A 19,188-nucleotide genomic window follows, 5' to 3' on the forward strand; every position below is an offset into this window, starting at 1 on the left:
CCGTCCTGGCGTGAACTAGCACGTAGCGGGCCGCTCCCACGTCGGGACAGATAGGCCTAACCTCTCCGCCACGTCGGGACCGTTGGACTTCCTATAGCCGTGTGCCAGCCTAAAATTAGGTGTGAAAGCAGAAATCACACTGAACTTAGGGAAGACGCGAGAACAACATAACGCATTTTTGTTAAGTTTGACTCGTTCGTATTTAAGTTGTTTATGACTGCATACATCTATCTGTATTTCGGTAAGCCTCCACCTATATACGTCAATAAACTTAACCATTGCGGTGTTGGGCATCGGCAAAATAGCTCAAAAAGGCACTTGACACTCCACCCTCCCTTCCCCAACCACAACGACAATTGCCTGCGCCCCCCCCCCCGGCAATTCAACACTGGTTTGTACACCCCAAGCAGATAAACAACCGTCATTGTAGTTCAAAATTTCACCTGAAATCCGCAGCCGTTTCCCGTGGAGTGCTTGCGCGAAGACGACCATCGGCCCGAGGCGGTGGCTGCAAGCAGAACGAGCCACAAGAGACGTGCCATCCTTGGGCGCCAGCGAGCGGGCCAGGCTGACTAGCGTCGTCGTCGGGTGAACCCTTTTTGCTTCGACGCTGCACAGAACGATGCCGCCGAACCCCGTAGGTGTATTGCGGTCTTCTTGGATCGCATTGCATTGCTGCTGTCGCGACTGCTCTGGTTACGCAGACTGCTTTCTCACCGCGCTGAAAGGCTGCTTGACTGCAGTGTTCTTCGAGTGTCCTCTGTTAATAACTACCGTCGCATGTCGAATTTCCATAGAATGGTCAATTCAGCTTAGTAGTTTACATATTTGAGAATGGGCAAGCTGGGAGAAAAAAAAAACGACAGGGGGTGAGCACATACGCACCTTGCGACGTTTTTCTCCAAGCTCGTAGTGTTTGAAAGTGCAAATTATCTATTGGCATATCTGGAAAGTGGTCTCCGAAATTTAGTGACAGATGAAATGAATAAGGTAGAGTGATTAAACGGTCTCGAACGTGGATCGAAAATCTTCACGAAACGATTGCTCCCTTTTCACCTGCGCCAGGTGTTCAAAACCACAGCTTTATCTCGAAAATCGGCAAAGTGAATGATAATCAGTCGTGTTAATTTTGGCTACAGATTTTCAAAGATTGTGAATTATTTTACTGGAAACAGGCTACATTTTCAATATGTTTTGAACAATTGTTTCACTTAAAACACTTCAAAGAAGTTAACGAATTGCACGCGATAACATATTACACACGTAAATAAATTATGTATGTTAATGGGAATTCTTGGTAACCAGTACACTTGTGAGGTACCATAAATAATCACAGTTTTCACGAAGTAGGGGACGTGCACTATTCCATTAGTATCCTTCATTTTTCTGAGAAACATGGTGACCGCTACACATCTGTAAGGTATTATACGTACTTCTTTATGTTGTGCCTGCGCCTTTTGTAATGGTTTGGAAGCAGTGTTGCCAGTTCGGCTTATTATAAGTGGATTTTGGTTTCATTTTTCAGCGAGACGCTTGCAAATTTTTCTGGTCGCTTGTGACGTTTTTTTGGGCTTACCTTTGCTTTTTCTGAAAATAATGTTGCATCGCCCAGCACGGAATTCGTTATCAAACGCGACAAAACTACGCTTCCCTACACCAGCCGGTGCTTCTAGCGCATTGGAACTTAAGCACGCACACACGAGGACACACAAGAAAGGAACACGCTGGACCAGCGCAGACTAACAACTGATAGTTATTCACCAAGAAACCACAAAATATACTTTTTTTCGCGCGCCTTATGAACACAACGCATGAGCAAATCGGCATACTACAATCATTCACATAAACTGATAAGACCTTCACAGTAGACCGCGGAATCTCCTATCTTGTTCAGCGATTCAGTTTCTTTATCATTCAGCGAAACCGAAGAGGGACTGACGCACATGTCCTTATGAGACATGACGTCCTTATGATGTGAGATTACACCTTCTACAGTAAGGTCTTATCTGAATGATTGTACGATGCCAATTTGCTCATGCGCAGTGTTCATGAGGGGCATAAAAAGATTATGTTTGATGGTTTCTTAGTGAATAAAGATCAGTTTTCAGTCTGTGCTGGTCAGGTGTGTTCCTTTCTTGTGTCCCCGTGTCGTCGTAGTGCATTGCTACGGCTTGGATGTGGTCAAATTAGGGCAAGAAGTACAGTAAATAGTGGGAAAAGGAACCACAGCTAAAGGACTGGTTACGTCCAGCCATCGGGGACTACAATAACGTTGCATGCACTCTCCTGCTGAGCGCCATCTCCGCATGACTTGCAATCTTTGAGGCTATCATTCTGGCAATCCCGCATGTACTTCATCACCTCACGAAGCCCCCCCCCCCCCACCCCCCCGAGCTCAACCCATCAAAATGGGAGAAGGCATCACGGAAAAATTTGTTTGCCATTTGTTGGCCACGTAAACGACCTGGGTTTAATCCCCACTCAAACCCTGAGTTTTTTTTTATCTTATTTGCATCCATCTCAATTTTTAGGTTACGCACATTATTATTATTATTATTATTATTATTATTATTATTATTATTATTATTATTATTATTATTATTATTATTATTATTATTATTATTATTATCAAAACGCACAAGATGATTATTTTTCGTTCACAACCAATGACGCCGAAAATTTTATGAAACGAGCTTTTTAGCGCTATCGCGATAACATCGTTGTTCAATTTTTTTTTACTTGAACATACTGCAGGCTCAATCGGTCCTTTCAAATAAAAAAATGACAATCATAAACAGCAATGAATAGCTTGCACTTCGATAACAAGTGATCCCACAGTAGTGCAGTTCACAACACTATCTGGTAACTAGTTTGCTGATTGATTGATTGATTGATTGATTGATTGATTGTTGAGGTTTAACGTCCCAAATCCACAATATGATTATGCGAAAGGCCGAAGTGAAGGGCTCCGGAAATTTAGACCACCTGGGGTTCTTTAACGGGCACCCAAATCTGAGCACACGAGCCTACAACATTTCCGCCTCCATCGGAAATGCAGACGCCGCAGCCGGGATGCGAACCCGCGACGTGCGGGTCAGCAGCCGAGTACTTTAGCCACTAGACCGCCGCAATGGGACAACAGTACATTAATAAAGAATACTGCTTGCAAAGATTAGGCCAAGAGCCGACGATGACGACGAGCTTATTCTGGTATCTTGAATCCCCAATTGATCAAGTGAAAAACTAAACGCAGTGTAGGGTAGTGAATACAGACTTCATGTCTCCCGTCTGTCATGTGAAAGAGTATTCCAGTTTATCCCAGGTAAATTGAAATCCGCCGAAAGAATAATTTTTGACCATAAATTGGTATGTTTTGAAATATAGTCATGCATGTTTTCAAGATATTCCACTTCAGTATTTGGGGGTCTGTACATGCCCCTCAAAATTAAGCTCTTGTCATAGCACGTGATTCTGCACCATAAGCTTTCATGGTTCGGAATATCGGCTAACACTGAACATTTTAGATTCCTTTTAATTGCTTCTGCTGCCCCTACCCTTCCAGATTCTCGGTCTTTACGAAACAACCTGTAGAAAGGGGGAGCTACTCCCGCCCTCCTGAATGTAGCCACATTTCAGTTATCGCTAATATGTGCGCTTGGTTTTTTAGTTGATTATACACTCTAATAAGAAAAAAAATATAGTATATTCTGCTACACAACAACAATCGTCATCTGACTTTCTCGCGTATCGTTTCTTGAAAAATTTGCGCTGGCCACTTTCCTGTTGGGAACGTTATGTAATGCGAACTGATAACGCCCGCATCTTTCGCGACCGCTAACTATACCGGAACCGTGCGGATAGCGTGAGGGAAGTACTCGAAGTAGATGACGGTTATTGTTGGGTAGCAGAAACACTCCTCAAATACTCAATTTTTTGAACAGTTTAAACCTATTGACAATGCTCTGAGCATTCAAAGAAAGAACCCTGATCAGTTTAGAGCGAAAGCTGCTTTGAGATCACAACTCGGGTCATGCGCAGCAGTCCGCCGCATGTGTGCGTAACCACATCGCACGAAATTGGAAGCAAAAATCTAGCACCAAAGACACAGTGGCTTCTAAACCCGGGTCTGCTGGGTGCCAGCCCGGTATTCTACCAATGAGCTACGCCGGTGCTTGTGACACAGTGGGGCTGAAACTCGGTTGACGCGGTAGCTACGTTGTTGGTATGTCAAGTTCACGCTAGATGGCCACGCTCGCTGTCCGCTTGCCGTCCTTATCGGTCTTAACATCGGCGCTCTTGGTCGCACTCGTATTGAAGCCATGGCAGTGGACACACAGTGAAACCTGCACTACGAGAGAAGCATCGTGCTCTGTACGGTGCCAGCAAGTCCACATTTAGGAACGCGTGGATGCAACTTATCTGAGCTCTTGCTGTTAATATAAGCTTATTTCTCGACATTTCAAGAAAATTTCACAGTGAATAATTGAACTGTACGCGCTCCATTATTAGGCAGTTTTGGAGCCTCGAAGAAGTATCGTGGAGGTCACTGCGCGTGCAGGAGGGCCATGCTGCATTTGGCCCTCCTGCCCCAGAAAGCTTTGCGTCAATGCACATAGCGGGACCCGCTCAAGTGACGACTTCCAGCGTGCACAGAATCGGGCTGAAAGCGAAGCGGGAGCTAGGTGGCTGACTGCAGCTTCTTCTGAACGAATGTGCGAGACTGGTTCACTAGACGACGCTGATTTTGAATACGGCATATACAACAGGGAATTAATTGTTGTGTATACAGGGCTTGCATATACAAGAGGGAAACGAACAACGCTATATAAAAAAAAGACAACGCCTCTTTTGTCAACGAAAGATCGCCTTGTGCTGGATGCCATCGGCAAGTGCAAAACCCTATTAGAAAACCCTGCGTGTCTCAACGCTAAGACCCACAAAGTTCATTGAGGCTTCAAAATTTTGGGGGCCCCACCAAAAGACTCCCTAATATTTTACTAGTGCAACCAATATATACGGGAACTCGCATGTATTTATATTTGCGTGTGAGTTTGTTCACATTTATTGTGCATATTAAAGTGAGCACACAGGCATACTGATAACGGTGACCTACATGTCTTATCGTAAGTTATTAGCCTTTTATTGTTGGCGCATATGTGGAGTGCAAGTAGCCTACAGGAAGGCGTCATAGTCCCTTTATCGGGGATGTGACACCTCATATCGGATAACTATTTGCTGCGCTAGAACAAGATATGTTTCTAATCAGTGCACGTTGACATCGGCGGTCGCTGACCTAGGTTGGACTGATTAGAAACATGTATATCACTCAATGGCGCAATGTTCCTAATAGCAATCACCGTCATCGTCATAATTTATTCCTTAAGAGCCGTGTGGTTGGGTGTACATAAGGGAAGAAAAGCGCAATATGATATACAATGCCACATTAGAAAGCTTACAAAGAAACATCGCATACAAGGAGGCTCTTTAGCGTTTTACACCTATTTCGTACCGAGAAAAAACTTTCAATACATTTTAGAATCTGTTTATAAAGTGTTCGCGTAGTGGTCTCACAAGTACCGGAATTAACAGACACATTCAATACGTTTTTTATGTGTTTACGAAGTCTTGATACGCTCGTTTTGGAAGCACAATCTGCACGGAGGCGGTGTTACGTTGCACGTTCTTATAGAAGCGAGGACCGTAATGTACAATATCATTTTAAACGTACAGTTCTCACAAAATGTTATAAAGGTATAGAGCCAAATATTAAATATAAATGGCGAGAAAGAGCAGCTACAAAATAAGATACCTGTTTCATACTTGAGTCAGTCAAGTAAACAAAGACCACCGGGAGATTGCGCGGAATGCGCAGCATATTCACAACTAAAGCAGGAAAAGCTGCCTTCAAGAGCCTTTTTTGAACACTCCTTGAGTAACTGTTACAAGCACACTTGCAGGTACCCACCAAGCCATAATTTTTGCGTTATAGGAAGACAATCACTATGTCATCCTTCAGAGAAGCGTGGTACCCGCTACATACTTGCAAGGAATTTCGAGCAAATTTTGGTGCTGTGGCTGACGACGATAAATAATTATGCCTGATGCTTTTGTAATAGATTGGAGCATTCAACGACACGTTCACTACGCAGTTCACATTGTATGATCCCTGGTTGTTCTTTCGCTGTTCTAAAAAAGCTCCATGTATTACTCATATTAACGCGATTCTTTCAGAACATGAAGCCCGGCTAAGGCCAATTTGCAACGGTGGTTCAAGCACCATCGTGGCTACGTGGTACAGTATTGGGCTGGCACGCAGAAGACCCGAGTTATAATCCCATTGTGACATTGGTGTTTTTTGTTTACTTTGCACGATACTTGTTTCGGACGTCGGTGGCGGCGGCGGAGAATTACGGCGCACGTAACCCTTGTTGTAATCCCATAAAAGCTCTCGCTGTAAAAAATTGAGGCAGCTTTGCTCTAGTGATGCCAAACCTGAAGGAACTGCTGAGCTGAGCAGCCTGCTTTGTTTCTGCTCAGCATTGTCAACACATCAGAATTACGCATTGAGATGGCCCACCCATTACAAAGCGCTCACACAAAGTCAACAGCTGCGTACCGAGTTCCCGTTTGCCTTACCGACGCGTAATGGACTCTTCCATGATTCGCAAAAGAAATATGGCCTAGTGGGCGCTTAGCAACTGTACCTGCATTTTAAAAAGACGGCTAATGTTACGCGTGCAATCATTCGTTTTCATAGTTGAAGCATCCACCGAGAACCGAAGTCAACTGATGAGGCGACACACATCATTACGCTATCGTGATCTTCTCTTGAAAGCGAAGCTCTAGCGTCGTCCCAGTTTTCTTCAAATAGAAATTGCCACACATGTGCCAAGATAACTAAGTTTCACGCACAGAAAACTGTTCCAAAAGGAACAGTGCGTGGGCGTTTAATGAATGTTGATCCAGCATTACAGTGTGAGTACATGAAATAATTTCCGCGATACCAATTCCTTGTTCTCGCTTAGCAAGGGTTAGATCTGAATGTTGGTGTATATTACAGACCACTTTTGTTTTGTCGTTAGCGACTCGTCGGCAATGTTGAAGAGCCGCTGCACATGCGATTGAGGGTTCTGTCGTGCTGTACACAAATAAGAACAATTCCAATTGAGGTATTAGGGGTGAGGGCAGGCTCAGTGGACGCAACAAGAATGTATCACGGGATGTACGTGTTTTGTTTATTGTATCACAGTCGTTATCGGTGCGGTGGCTGTTGAAATGAGTGCCAATAAAATTATAGACATTTAGCCATGGAGATAACTAGCATTAAAAGTGAAAGTTGGACTAGTTGGTGGTATCAGTGCCTTGTCATCTTTTCTTCCATATTTGTCTCTATATTTTTGCGCTGTTTTGCAGGTAAAATATAGTGTGCTCTTTCATGGCGGCAGCCTTATAATTGGGTTCGATCATTCTCGGATGTCAGGTGAAAATTCTCCAGGGTGTGTCAACACTCCAGAACAGCCGTTGATTGCTGTCGGAATTGATCATACTGATATAGAGAAAGTAATCCGATGTTCTTCCCACGCATGGTCGGTATCGCGCTCTCGGAGGGCACCTCAAAGTGAAAAAGCAAAATGGAGCCGAGTACCTTATTTACTGGACCAGCTCGGCGGGGAGAGCTTTGTAACGATGACAACAGCAACATGGGTATCGCAGACACCAGAAGCGGCAAGCTCAAATGTAGCGCTTGTGCTTGCGAGGATGGTATCCCTGGCTACGGCCACGTATACATCAACTTCAGTGAATTAAGTGCGCTCAACCACAATTAACGCTAAGCCAAATAATCTTTTAATTTGATTCTTTCTGTAGACTGTATTGTGTTGTTTATTTTTGTTTTATTTTTGCGTGCGCCTACACGTAAATACCTTATGGTCGTTTCTTGGCCTGTTAAATTATTATTATTATTATTATTATTATTATTATTATTATTATTATTATTATTATTATTATTATTATTATTATTATTATTATTATTATTATTATTATTATTATTATTATTATTATTATTATTATTATTAATTGCCATCACACTATTGCCAATGAAATCATGCCGACCTCTTATTTCCTTACAAACTAGTTCACGGTATGACATCCTGCCCTTTGCTTCTGAAATATATAAATTTTCGGATTGAGTGCAAGGTAACCAGAGAGAATCGACCAACCTATGTACTATAAATGAAACCCCAACAGCGGCAAGCCTTCGTGATGGTATAGTGCGCCGCCGTCCACTAAGCACGCTAATATGCGCAGAGCTTCCAAACAGCCTGCGTGCGCCTGTCATTCGTGATGACTGAACGGCGCGCACTATACACCGTAGCGAAAGCTTGCCGCTGTTCGGGTTTCATTTGATGCTCTTAGTACCTGGCAACTTCTTTCAACACTCTACTGTTCACAGAATGAAAAGTCTATATGATGTTGACTTTCATGATTTTTATGTTTTCACAGTCAACTGTTATTGTTTTCATCGCAGTCTTAACATAGTTTTCCCCAATGCACAGATTCTTCCCTATCCGTCTTTCAGAAAGGTTTCTGCACAGCTGGGTATAATGCCCCTTATTTTTTGCTCCCTTTTCATGATTCTTTTCTTGTCTTCCCATTTTGTGCTGATTTCTGTTTGTCTGTGCGTTTTCAGTGTGTTTATTTGATTTTTCAGAAGTGTGTCTGTGTTGTGCTTTTTATTTGTATAGTTTTATTTTGCATGCTCCTGAATTAAGACCTCATAGTTGTTCAGGGGCTCGTCAAATTAATAATTTATTATTATACATACACAGAAGTGTCAAGGTGCACTTTAGGAACGAAAACGTATTTGTTTCAATAAGCACAACTCGCTTTTGCCGTTTGCGTTATTGGGCAGGGCTAAAGTTCCCCCGTTTTGAACCCATTATCACGTGTACTCATTAGAAAACATGATAGCCACTTAGACGGCATTGTGACTGGAAAGAAAATACAACAAATTGAAAAATTAGCTTTTCAATCAACGAGAAGTGTTACATACAATGCATTTGTTATATTAGGTATGTGAAATAAAGCGAGGCTTAATGAACAATTTGTTTGATAGCCAATCTATAGTTCTCAGTGGATTGTAATACGTGCATGTTAGAGCTTGGTCAGGGTAATAAAACGTGCATGTACTGCAGCGCTGATATGTCTTAATGAAATCACTCAATTCTTCGTTTCAATGAACCTTACCCCATTATGATAACGCTATCTTTAAATGCTATTGTATGAAGTTATCGCGTGCTGCTTCAGGAAGGTTCAAAAACCTTCCAGATGCTTGTACCTATAAAAATCCAGCGCATTTCCCGAACATCACAAGACTGCCTTCAAGGTCCCAGAAAAGGAGACAGAATCAAGCCGACAGGTCGTGGTCACCAGTTAGCTTTACACAGGTGAGGTTAACTTTTCGTATCCTTACTCTGTGGTCTACAAGACTTTATTGTAGAGATCAAGCCTGCAAACTTCTCTCTTGTGATTCTCGAGTAATGTTCGGTTGTTAAACAGATGGCAGTCACTGTGTAGTTATTCGGTATTCACCAGCTTTGTTATTGAACTCGTTTATTTAACTGTTCATTTTTTTAGCGTAAAACAGAGAGAGAGAGAAATGAAGGCAGAAGGTTAACCAACCGCTTATAGCAGAGGCACTTCGTTGCCTGTAGTAAGACCGTCCACTGTGTTGGTTAGAAAAAGTGAATGGCCTCGGTGCCGTATGCAAGTACAACATTGCGTTCTCTAATGTTGAAAATAAACGGAAGCGATAGCCGGCAAGTCTTTCACATTATGTCGCCACAATAAATCAGTAAAGTGAGAATTTTAGAAAAAAAGTAAACCCTTTGACAAGTGTGCCGTGTATCCTTCACCTGCTACACGGCATAACACGACGCTTTTCATTACAGATTACGAGCTATGAAGGCTTACGCTATCTTGGGTCTTCTCATTCTGGGCCATTTGTGCTGTAAGTACCGACACTGTGCTGAATCATATCCATTACACATGCTAACTTCTTCGTTGCCTTTCACATACACGGATGCTGTACATTAGGAGCCTAACTGCAAGCAAGGTTCAAATTTCACTATGCCTCTGCAAAGTCTAACGCTCATTCAGACGTGCTACTATACCACCCCTGAAGCGACCATTTTAGACGAACAATTGAAGAAAACTGTTACGGGAGCTTCGCCCGAGTGGTGGCCAGCCTGAATGATGGACAACTTTCTTCGTTCCTCTTCTTTCTCTGTCCTCCTTTTTTCTTTTATGTTCTCTATTCTAGTTTTTTTTTTGTGTTTTCTCTCTTTAATGGTAATTCTTTCAGCATTTCTTCATATTTTTTTCTTTCTTCCTTATTATATTGCTTCCTCTTGCAACTTTTACGCGTAGTTTGCGCTGTCGTGTTCTCCTCGATGAAGTATATACGCACTTGATGTCCCCATCAAGGCGCTCGAAGAGCGAGAGGGCGAAGACGCCTTTCTGGCGCGAACACTCACTCGTTATGATTCAGTTGGCTAAACCACGCGTGCTTTCGCCTGCGTTAATATCATCGTCAAGGCGCCGGAAGAGCACTTCTCTATGGCGCGAGTAAGCGATCAGCATGCAACACCTGGCTATGCTATACGTGATTTCGCCTGCGTTATACGTCAAGCGACAATGACAGCATACGCCAGCCTCGCCGCCTTAGGTGCTCCGTACTTATTAGCGACCAGAGGCGGCCGACGTTCACACCTCGAGGCGGAAATGTTGTAGGCCCGTGTGCTCAGATTTGGGTGCACGTTGAAGAACCCCAGGTGGTATAAACTTCCAGAGCCCTCCACTACGGCGTCTCTCATAATCATATGGTGGTTTTGGGACGTTAAACCCCACAAGTCAATCAACGTTCACACCTGCGTGTGACTTGTACTGGTAATTGCTCGTCTGCTGGCATTTCTATCGCACCGCAAAAAAAAAAAAAAAAAAAAATGGCAGTGGCTTAGCTCAGCTATGCCAGGATATACGTAGCGTTAGCAAAGGTTCAGCTGATTATTCTTAGCCTTCCAGATATCATGCTTACAGCTGTTCCAATGACACACACACACGGTATACGTATTATGTGGCACATGTATATTTATTTTGCCGGGCAACTGCTTCGGGATCCGGTGAGTTAAGTTTCTGCGCTCTACTGCAACGTTGAGCAGCATTTGCACTCTCCTTCTCCGTGGCTATACCACAGTGGCAAACGCCAGTCAGAGGCGCTATCAAGCGGCTCCAGCGCAGTGTCAGATGGCGACTGTGCAGGGAGGGCGCGCGCGTCGGCGTCCATATGTCTACCAAGGCTATGACGGCACTCCTCTGGAAAGCACACACCGGCGGCGGTGGCGAGTCGTAGGTGTTCTGTGGCGCGGCCAAGTGCGAGTGAGGTGCCGGCTCCGGTGCGTGACACCACTGATCATCTTCGCAGCGCATTGCACACCGGCGGCGAGCCGCGCGCGGCGGCGGCGGCGGAGTATCATTGCGCATGCGCAGACCAGTGCCGCGCGAAATTGGCTCAGCGAGGCCAGTGTAGCTAACGCTACAAAAGCTGACGCCCCATTTACACGCATCTCATCGGTCCAGATGTTTGTGGCTGCTGTAGCGAGGCTGCGGTATTGAGAAACTACACGATGGAGTCGAAGAAGTCGCTTTGCAACTGAAGTGACCCCGTGCGACAGTTTGCGACCAGTCGCGTTGCGACTAACTTGGTCGCGCGACCACTGCTAGTCGCAGTTGGGAATGAGCCCTAACGCTATTCTAAATTAGCCTTATCGTCACCATCCATAAGAACATGATCGCACAATCTGTCAATACTTTCCGTACCTGAGATGTTACCTGGTTATTTTGGTATGTTTCTGAATCACATTGACTCTTCCGGAAAAACGAGTGATCGACGTTATAGGTGGCCCGATATTTTTCCTTAATATTAACTTCCGTAAGGACTGTAATAGCGTGCAGTGAAGAAGTACAGAGGACTCAGCGCCGGTCCTGTGTATTTGTTCATCTCATGTCTTCTAATTTTTGCTCCGTTTTACAATGAGGGATTCCATAACATGAAATGCGTAAGGAAGAATAAAACGAGAGGTTAGATTAAAGACGCAAAAAAGGAATTTTTTTTGGCTATACAGTATAAGAGAAGAGCAAGAGAGAGAGAGAGAGAGAGAGAGAAAAGAGGAAGGCGGGGAGGCTAACTAAATGCTAGGTTCTGTCATGCTACCTTGCACGGGGGAAGGGGAATAGGGGGTTGTGACATCAAGAAACTAGAATCCGTTTAACAAAGAGCTGTGCGGTTTATATGCAAGAGATACGACAGGAATTTTTTCTGCAACAAATTTCCTTCCTTAGCTAGGCCTCACTGCACTTGCTCAGCGTCGCCATGTTGAATTCCTAAAACTTCTGCCCAATTTAATCAATTTTTCTCGCTTGGGCACTCTAGAATCATTTGCCAGAACCTTGTCGATGAGAAGTGACCATGCTCTTAACGTTGCAACTTTTTTTTCACCCACACTGAAATGTTCAAATACAGCATTTTCTCTTCAACAATATAAGCATGGAACATGCTGCCCGGAAGTGTTCGTTTCTACCACTTGAAGAATTTTCGGAAACTTGTCCACGAATGTTGACTTGTTCTTGTTGTTTTTTCCGCCACTCCTGCAATAGCCTCATTGAGGCTGCAGTATGTGAAAATAAATAAACAAAGAAATCATAAACAAGAGAAGCATACAGTGAAGCTTTCAGGAATTATTAATAAAAACTTGTAATTACTCGGTGTGCATAGATATTATATTACTGCCCTCTTTCTAATCTTTTCTTTGATTCCAAATGTTCGATTTTCTCGCAGCATGTCTTCACCGTTGTGCGCTTGAGGGTGTGCGTGCTCTTCGAAGAGTATAGAAAAGTTGTGGATTTCATCAGTCTGCCTTGAATAGACTCGATGACCGGCCATTTAATGAAGTAAAGATCTTAGGAGCCTGGTCGCGCCGCACATCAGCACAGAAGGCCACACGAGCCCTCCTGAGATATTTGTCAGCAACTTCATTGAGGGACTGCCTGTGAAACTCGGCATTGTGCGTGTAATGTGACATGTGTCTATCCTTCTCTCTCTCTTTTACTCCCCCTCCCCTTCCCCATGTGTAGGGTAGCAAACTGGACGCATAGTCTAGTTAACCTCCCTACCTTTCCTACATTCCTTCTCTCTCTCTCTCTCTCTCTCTCTCTCTCTCTCTCTCTCTTCATCGTTGTCTTATGAAAAGCACGCGTTGAACACATTGTATTGCTCAGGGATCGCGAAAAAATACATTTCACAACCAAACACGTCACCCTCAGTTAAAAGGCACTGAAGCTGGTTTTTCTGGTGCAATGGAATTACAATGCGTAAATTTCTTGAAATATTTTGTATTGCCGACCATTCCTTCAGCTTATAGTACGTCGTTATTGTATCAAAGCATAAAACACCTGTACAGCTTCTCCAGCAAAATATACCCTTATAATTACTTGCTTATTATATACTGTGCACATGTCCGCCTTGGTGAAACAGTGGCTCTGGTGCTCCGCTGCTGACCCAAAGGTCGTGGGTTCGATGGAGGCGAAATGGCCCGTGTACGGTGCGAGGTCAGCGCACGTTAAATAACTTTAGATGGTCGAAATTTCCGGAGTCCTCCACTTCAGCGTCTCCCATATTCATACTTATTTAAAGGTATGTTACAGGCCCCTAGAGGAATTGTGTAAGGGGGGTAACACGAGAAAAATTTAAAACGTGCATGGTATGCAAAAAGATAAAAAAATATGAGGACAACATGAAAAACGTTACTGTAACAAAAGCGGGAACGCATTATGTGATGTGATTGCGTTATGTGCTATACAACAAAAAGAGGCAAGGAAAAAAAATACACTTTGAATTATGACAGCTCATTTACACAGTAAAATTTGGCACATTAAAATACGAACAATGTAATTACAGAACGGAGGCAATATAGGGAACGGAGGCCAATGCCAATATTGTGGTTTTGGGACATAAAAGCCAGATATTATTATTAATATATAACATGTACGCAGTTAACTGTGAGCCTGCCTGCCATGTTTTGATATTCTTCTCTAAATTCGCCGAACAGATATTCAAGCGGCCACGCAGAGCAAGCCAGCAACGAGCGCGGACCAAACCACGAAGTCGCTCACGGAGAAACTTTCCCGTTCCTTCCTGGAACACCGCGAAGAACTGCTGGAGGCTCTTCAGGAAATCGACAGCACTGGCGACAAAACTGACGAGCAGGTCCTTCCAGCCCTGCTTGTGCCCATAATCACGGCCATTGCTGAAGGCCTCATATCGGGAGCTGTCGGAGCCGGCGTGGGCGTCGCAGTTAGCAAAGGCTGAATGCATCTCCCTGATCTCACAATAAATTCTTCCAAAGCCTCAATTGTGAAGTAGTCTGTTCATTAAAACGATACAAATGCCACGTTAATTCCTAAATTACAAAATCACGAACAAAATGGAAACGGTTTTAATTTTCCAGCTTTAAATAGTAGTAACCTTTAAATGAGTTTGCAGTTAAATTATCCAAATTTCAACTTTAATGCATACTCTTATGAATGTCGCAAGTTCTGGATATGGAACAGAAGCGATGACTTTGCAGTGAAAAAGCACTTCAGAACTACGTAGCAAGCCGTGCGCCACGTCCTGGGTGCGTACACACCGAATAAGCAAAATTATTGATGATAGAACTTACGTCACCCAGGAGAAAAAAAAAGAACGATGAAGTGAGAACTGCTGCACGCGCTCTCCGCCATCACCTACAAAACAATTGCTCTTAACATAAGATACCTTAGTCAAAACGGCGCTAGATTTTTCATAATGAAAGCTACGTTCGCCGTGAATACTTGACAGCAGGCATTAAAAGCGACACACATTTCTTGACTTGGTTGCTCGAAGTTTTCGGGGTGAAGCTCATTGGGTCATTCTCTTCTCTGTAGTAGTAGTAGTAGTAGTAGTAGTAGTAGTAGTAGTAGTAGTAGTAGTAGTAGTAGTAGTAGTAGGTAGCCACCTCTATTTTATCGATTCCTAAATAGATGGCGCTGTGTGTATATGTCCTTGGAAATAACATCATTACACAGCGTTGGTGGTTTTGGTATAGTTGACGGATGGATGGATGGATGGATGGATGGATGGATGGATGGACGGACGGACGGACGGACGGACAGACAGACAGACAGACAGACAGACAGACAGACAGACAGACAGACAGACAGACAGACAGACAGACAGACAGACAGACAGACAGACAGACAGACAGACAGACAGACAGACAGACAGACAGACAGACAGACAGACAGACAGATAGATAGATAGATAGATAGATAGATAGATAGATAGATAGATAGATAGATAGATAGATAGATAGATAGATAGATAGATAGATAGATAGATAGATAAATAGATAGATAAATAGATAGATAGATAGATACGCTCAAAGTGGCCAAAGCTCACTAAAAAGTGCTTCGCATTTAAAAGGCACCTAATTTTTGTCTGCCATAAGGCAATTACGGCGCCGTACCTTTATTAATTATTTTTTCACCCTTTTTTATGCATGCCCTTGTATGTCAGCATGCTTGCCACATTTATTTCACTTTGCTCAATAGAAACTCAAGCGGACGTGCTGACAAGACCAGCAATGAGCATGGACGACGCGAGGAAGCTACTCGCCAAGGAACTTTCGCATTACATCCCGGAAAACCGGGAAGAACTTAGCAAGGGTCTCGAAGGAACCGACTGCACAGGCCGCGGAACCAGCGAGCAGTATCTGCCAGCCCCGCCCTTTCCCAGTAATTGCGACCTTTGTGAACCGGCAGCTGTCAGAGCTGGTGTGGAATTCGGCCGTTCAGCACGGATGAATATACGTTTCGCTATATTACTTTTGAAACAAAAACTCATGCGTTTTTTTTTTTTCTGTTAGCCCTTTGTGGGGTAGTGGGACTTGGACGCCCCAACTTTCATTATAGCTGTTCAAATTTTTAGATCAAGACCACTGAATAGATTGCTTTAAACTTTAAGTGCAACTGCGTTGATGTAGAAATGGTTTTGGCAGTTTTTTGTGGTATTTGCTACATGGCTCAATACACATGTTGTAAACAAACCATTTCGCTCATACGTGCTAAGTCCTTTTTTTTATCAGACTTTAGCGTGCTCTCCACCAGACTCGGCAAATGACAGAAGCTTGAAAAGTATATTTTATACTGCCGACGCCCTAAATGTGCTATTATGGCATTTATCATTGTTCCTATCCATACAGTTTAGTCGAAATTTCAGCAATGCATAATTGACCACTATTCAAGGATATCGTACTTTCCAAGTTTTCGTACTTTCTGTGTGGATGGAACTGCCTTACTAATACATGCGACGAACGAACTGCTTTACTTAACCAACTTCTTCGCCCTTTATTGTGTCAGTTTTGCAATTGCTGTTTTATTCATATCTGTATTATTTTATTTCTTACCCACGCTGCTTGCACCATGACTCTGCAGTATTGCATAAATAAATTATTTCCCAAAGCGTAGCCAGCTAGCATTGTGTACAGCTCATTGCAGTACCCAATTTTTATTCTTCTTCATGAAAGGAAGTGCCTTCGCGTGAAAGAAGCAGTTGAGGTAGCTGCAAGTAAAAAAAAAAAAATGTCTGTTGCAGGTATGCCGAGTACCCATATCTGCTGCTCAAGTGCCGTTATTGGGAGAGAGTGTACAATGGACATTTAGTTAACTTTCTTGTGATAGTGAGTATTTGTTTAGGCTTTCTTTTTTGTTGATTTTAGGGCAGCAGCATGATTGCATAAAAAATAAAATAAATTTTATTTTTCTGAAACGGCTGTCTTTTGGCAAGCAGCGGCACATGTTCCACTTTTTACAGCGAAAGCTGTTATGAGATCCGAACACAGGTCTCGCGTGCCGCCATAATTGTCCGCCGCCGCCCCTGGTGTCCGTAACCAGTATCGAAAAAAAACTAAGTCAATAAAAAAAACACCAATTACACAATTAGATTCGAACCTGGGTCTGCTGCGTACCAGCCAAGTGTTCTAGCACTGAACCACACCTGTACTTGGAACTCAATTCTAAACTGGCCTCAAGCAGGCTTGATGTCGAAAAAGGAATCGCGTTAATATGAGTAATAAAGCGTTTTAGAATAACAATAAAACCAGACTTGGGTGCACGTTAAAGAACCCCAGGTGGTCGAAATTTCCGGAGCCCTCCACTACGGTGTCTCTCATAATCATATGGTAATTTTGGGACGTTAAACCCCACAAATCAAATCAAATCAGAATATCAATGAAACAGCCAAGGGTCACACAATGCGAATAGTCTAACGAGTGGGTCATCTAATGCTCCAACCCATTAGAAAACTTGTCATTCGTACCATATTAACTGTCGTGCATACCAACTTCAAGCATAATTCTTCACAGTCGTCAGTCATTGAATAAACAATTGCACAGAATTCCTAACAAGTGTGTAGCGGGTACCACGCTTCTCCAAAGAATGACAAAGAATAGCATAGTCAATGCTCGTATACTGTACAAAAGTTATGATTATTTATGACGTAGTTAGTACCCAGTTTGTTCTTGTAGCAGTTACCCACAGAGTGTTTAGAAAAGGCTTCGAAAGGCCACTCTTTTAGCTTTCTGTGTGACTGTGCTGCGGTTTCCGCGCAGGCCTGGCGTTTCTTTTTTCTCAATAACCCTTGGAAATAGAGCTCAAAATTTGTAAATCTTATAATAGGCTGATACAAAAGTCAGTGCCACCTTTAACCACCGTCTCCGGCTGAACAGTACTTATCTAAACAATTTACAGTATCGCTTCGGTCAAGTAGACAGTTCAGTTCATACTGAAATAACTGTGGCTCCATAGAAACTGTAAAACATATCTTGCTTTGTGCCGAGCATATGCCGATGAGCGTGCGCTCTACGAACACTGCATGCATCTGTTAACCCAAATAACTTTATCCCTTGATTGTGTCCTGGGCCCTTTCCCCGGCTTCACGCAACAGAGGCAAGCGATGAAGCTTTTATTCACGTATTTGGACAATACCAGTCAGCTAGACAAACTGTAGGGGCGCTTTGAAAACTGAAGTCATGCTGTCAGCACAAGTCCCCTCCCAAGAGAGAGAAAAATGTCTGAATATTTACTTTTTTCTTTCCATTTTTTATTTCTAATATTTTCTCTCTCTCTTCTTGCCTTTCAGTCTTCAATCCACGCAGAGTAGCAAGTTAGTGACACACACACACGATGGCTAAATTCTCTGCTTTTCAATAAAGAGCTCCCCCCCCCTCCCTCAATAGTTGACGTGCATTGTTCATAAAATGAGGCCCCATAACGGTTTGATACTACTGGAAGGCGAAATCATTTCTTCTCAGTCGATGTTACGGATAGAGCTTTCTACGAATACACTGGAGAGAACTCTGGCACTAGTGCCTACAAGAACTGAAACGCATGGTGTTTCAGCCAGCATAGAAACGATGGTTAATACACACATTTGTCTGAGCTTCGTTCTTTCGGCTCCACTTGGCCCCGTGTGGGCTGGAACCGCTTTGTAACGAGACAAATTTCAGGAAACGTTCAGCAGTTCCCCTTCATTACCCTAATTTTAACGGCTCATGAAGTTCACAACGATCCATTCTTTAATCCGAAAAAAAAAAAACGCCAGAACACAAGAATAAACGAAGCCACAAGTGTGTTTGAAGGCGCAAGCTCAAAGATGAGCCAAATCCATCTGCTATCCATCATTTACATGGCGTCTGAATGATCGTGCGCAGCGACGACACACATTTTTTGATGATTGATATGTGGGACTAAACGTCCCAAAACCACCATTATGAGAGGTGCCGTAGTGGAGGGCTACGGAAATTTTGACCACCTGGAGTTCTTCAACGTGCACCCAAATCTGAGCACACGGGCCTACAACGTTACCGCCTCCATCAAAAATGCAGCTGCCACAGCCGGGATTCAATCCCGCGACATGCGGGTCAGCACCCGAGTACCTTAGCAACTGGACCACCACGGCGGGGCGACACACATTTTCTTGATCTGTTACACCATGCGGTGATGTATGTCGTAGCAATAACATAATCTTTGCATCCCTCGTGTTGACGCCAGCGA

The 19,188-nt window shown here is 43.4% G+C and overlaps 2 protein-coding genes across 2 annotated transcripts in view; one reads left to right on the plus strand and one right to left on the minus strand.

Annotated features, from left to right (window-relative positions):
• LOC119164824 (lysosomal alpha-mannosidase) overlaps nucleotides 1–19,188 on the minus strand; it is a 158,073-nt gene that overhangs the window by 50,334 nt on the left and 88,551 nt on the right. Inside the window, exon 2 of the mRNA XM_075873021.1 lies at nucleotides 444–610. Coding sequence (XP_075729136.1) covers nucleotides 444–542 — 99 coding nt within the window. The 5' untranslated portion in view covers nucleotides 543–610. The remainder of the gene's footprint in view (nucleotides 1–443; nucleotides 611–19,188) is intronic.
• On the plus strand, nucleotides 9,312–14,468 carry LOC119165586 (uncharacterized). Its single transcript, XM_075872716.1, has 3 exons — nucleotides 9,312–9,446; nucleotides 9,951–10,009; nucleotides 14,166–14,468. Exons 1-3 carry the CDS (start codon nucleotides 9,328–9,330, stop codon nucleotides 14,423–14,425), a joined length of 438 nt encoding a protein of 145 aa, XP_075728831.1. The 5' UTR covers nucleotides 9,312–9,327; the 3' UTR covers nucleotides 14,426–14,468.

Source organism: Rhipicephalus microplus, chromosome 9, assembly GCF_043290135.1.
Source record: "Rhipicephalus microplus isolate Deutch F79 chromosome 9, USDA_Rmic, whole genome shotgun sequence".
In the NCBI taxonomy this organism is placed as follows: domain Eukaryota; kingdom Metazoa; phylum Arthropoda; class Arachnida; order Ixodida; family Ixodidae; genus Rhipicephalus; species Rhipicephalus microplus.

Excerpts from the sequence above, each read along its gene's own strand:
- LOC119165586 (XM_075872716.1), top strand. The coding sequence starts at position 9,328 with ATGCTTGTACCTATAAAAATCCAGCGCATTTCCCGAACATCACAAGAC. Across the intron at positions 9,447-9,950 it reads CACCAGTTAGCTTTACACAG|ATTACGAGCTATGAAGGCTT; the intron begins GTGAGGTTAACT and ends TTTTCATTACAG. Across the intron at positions 10,010-14,165 it reads CATTCTGGGCCATTTGTGCT|ATATTCAAGCGGCCACGCAG; the intron begins GTAAGTACCGAC and ends TTCGCCGAACAG.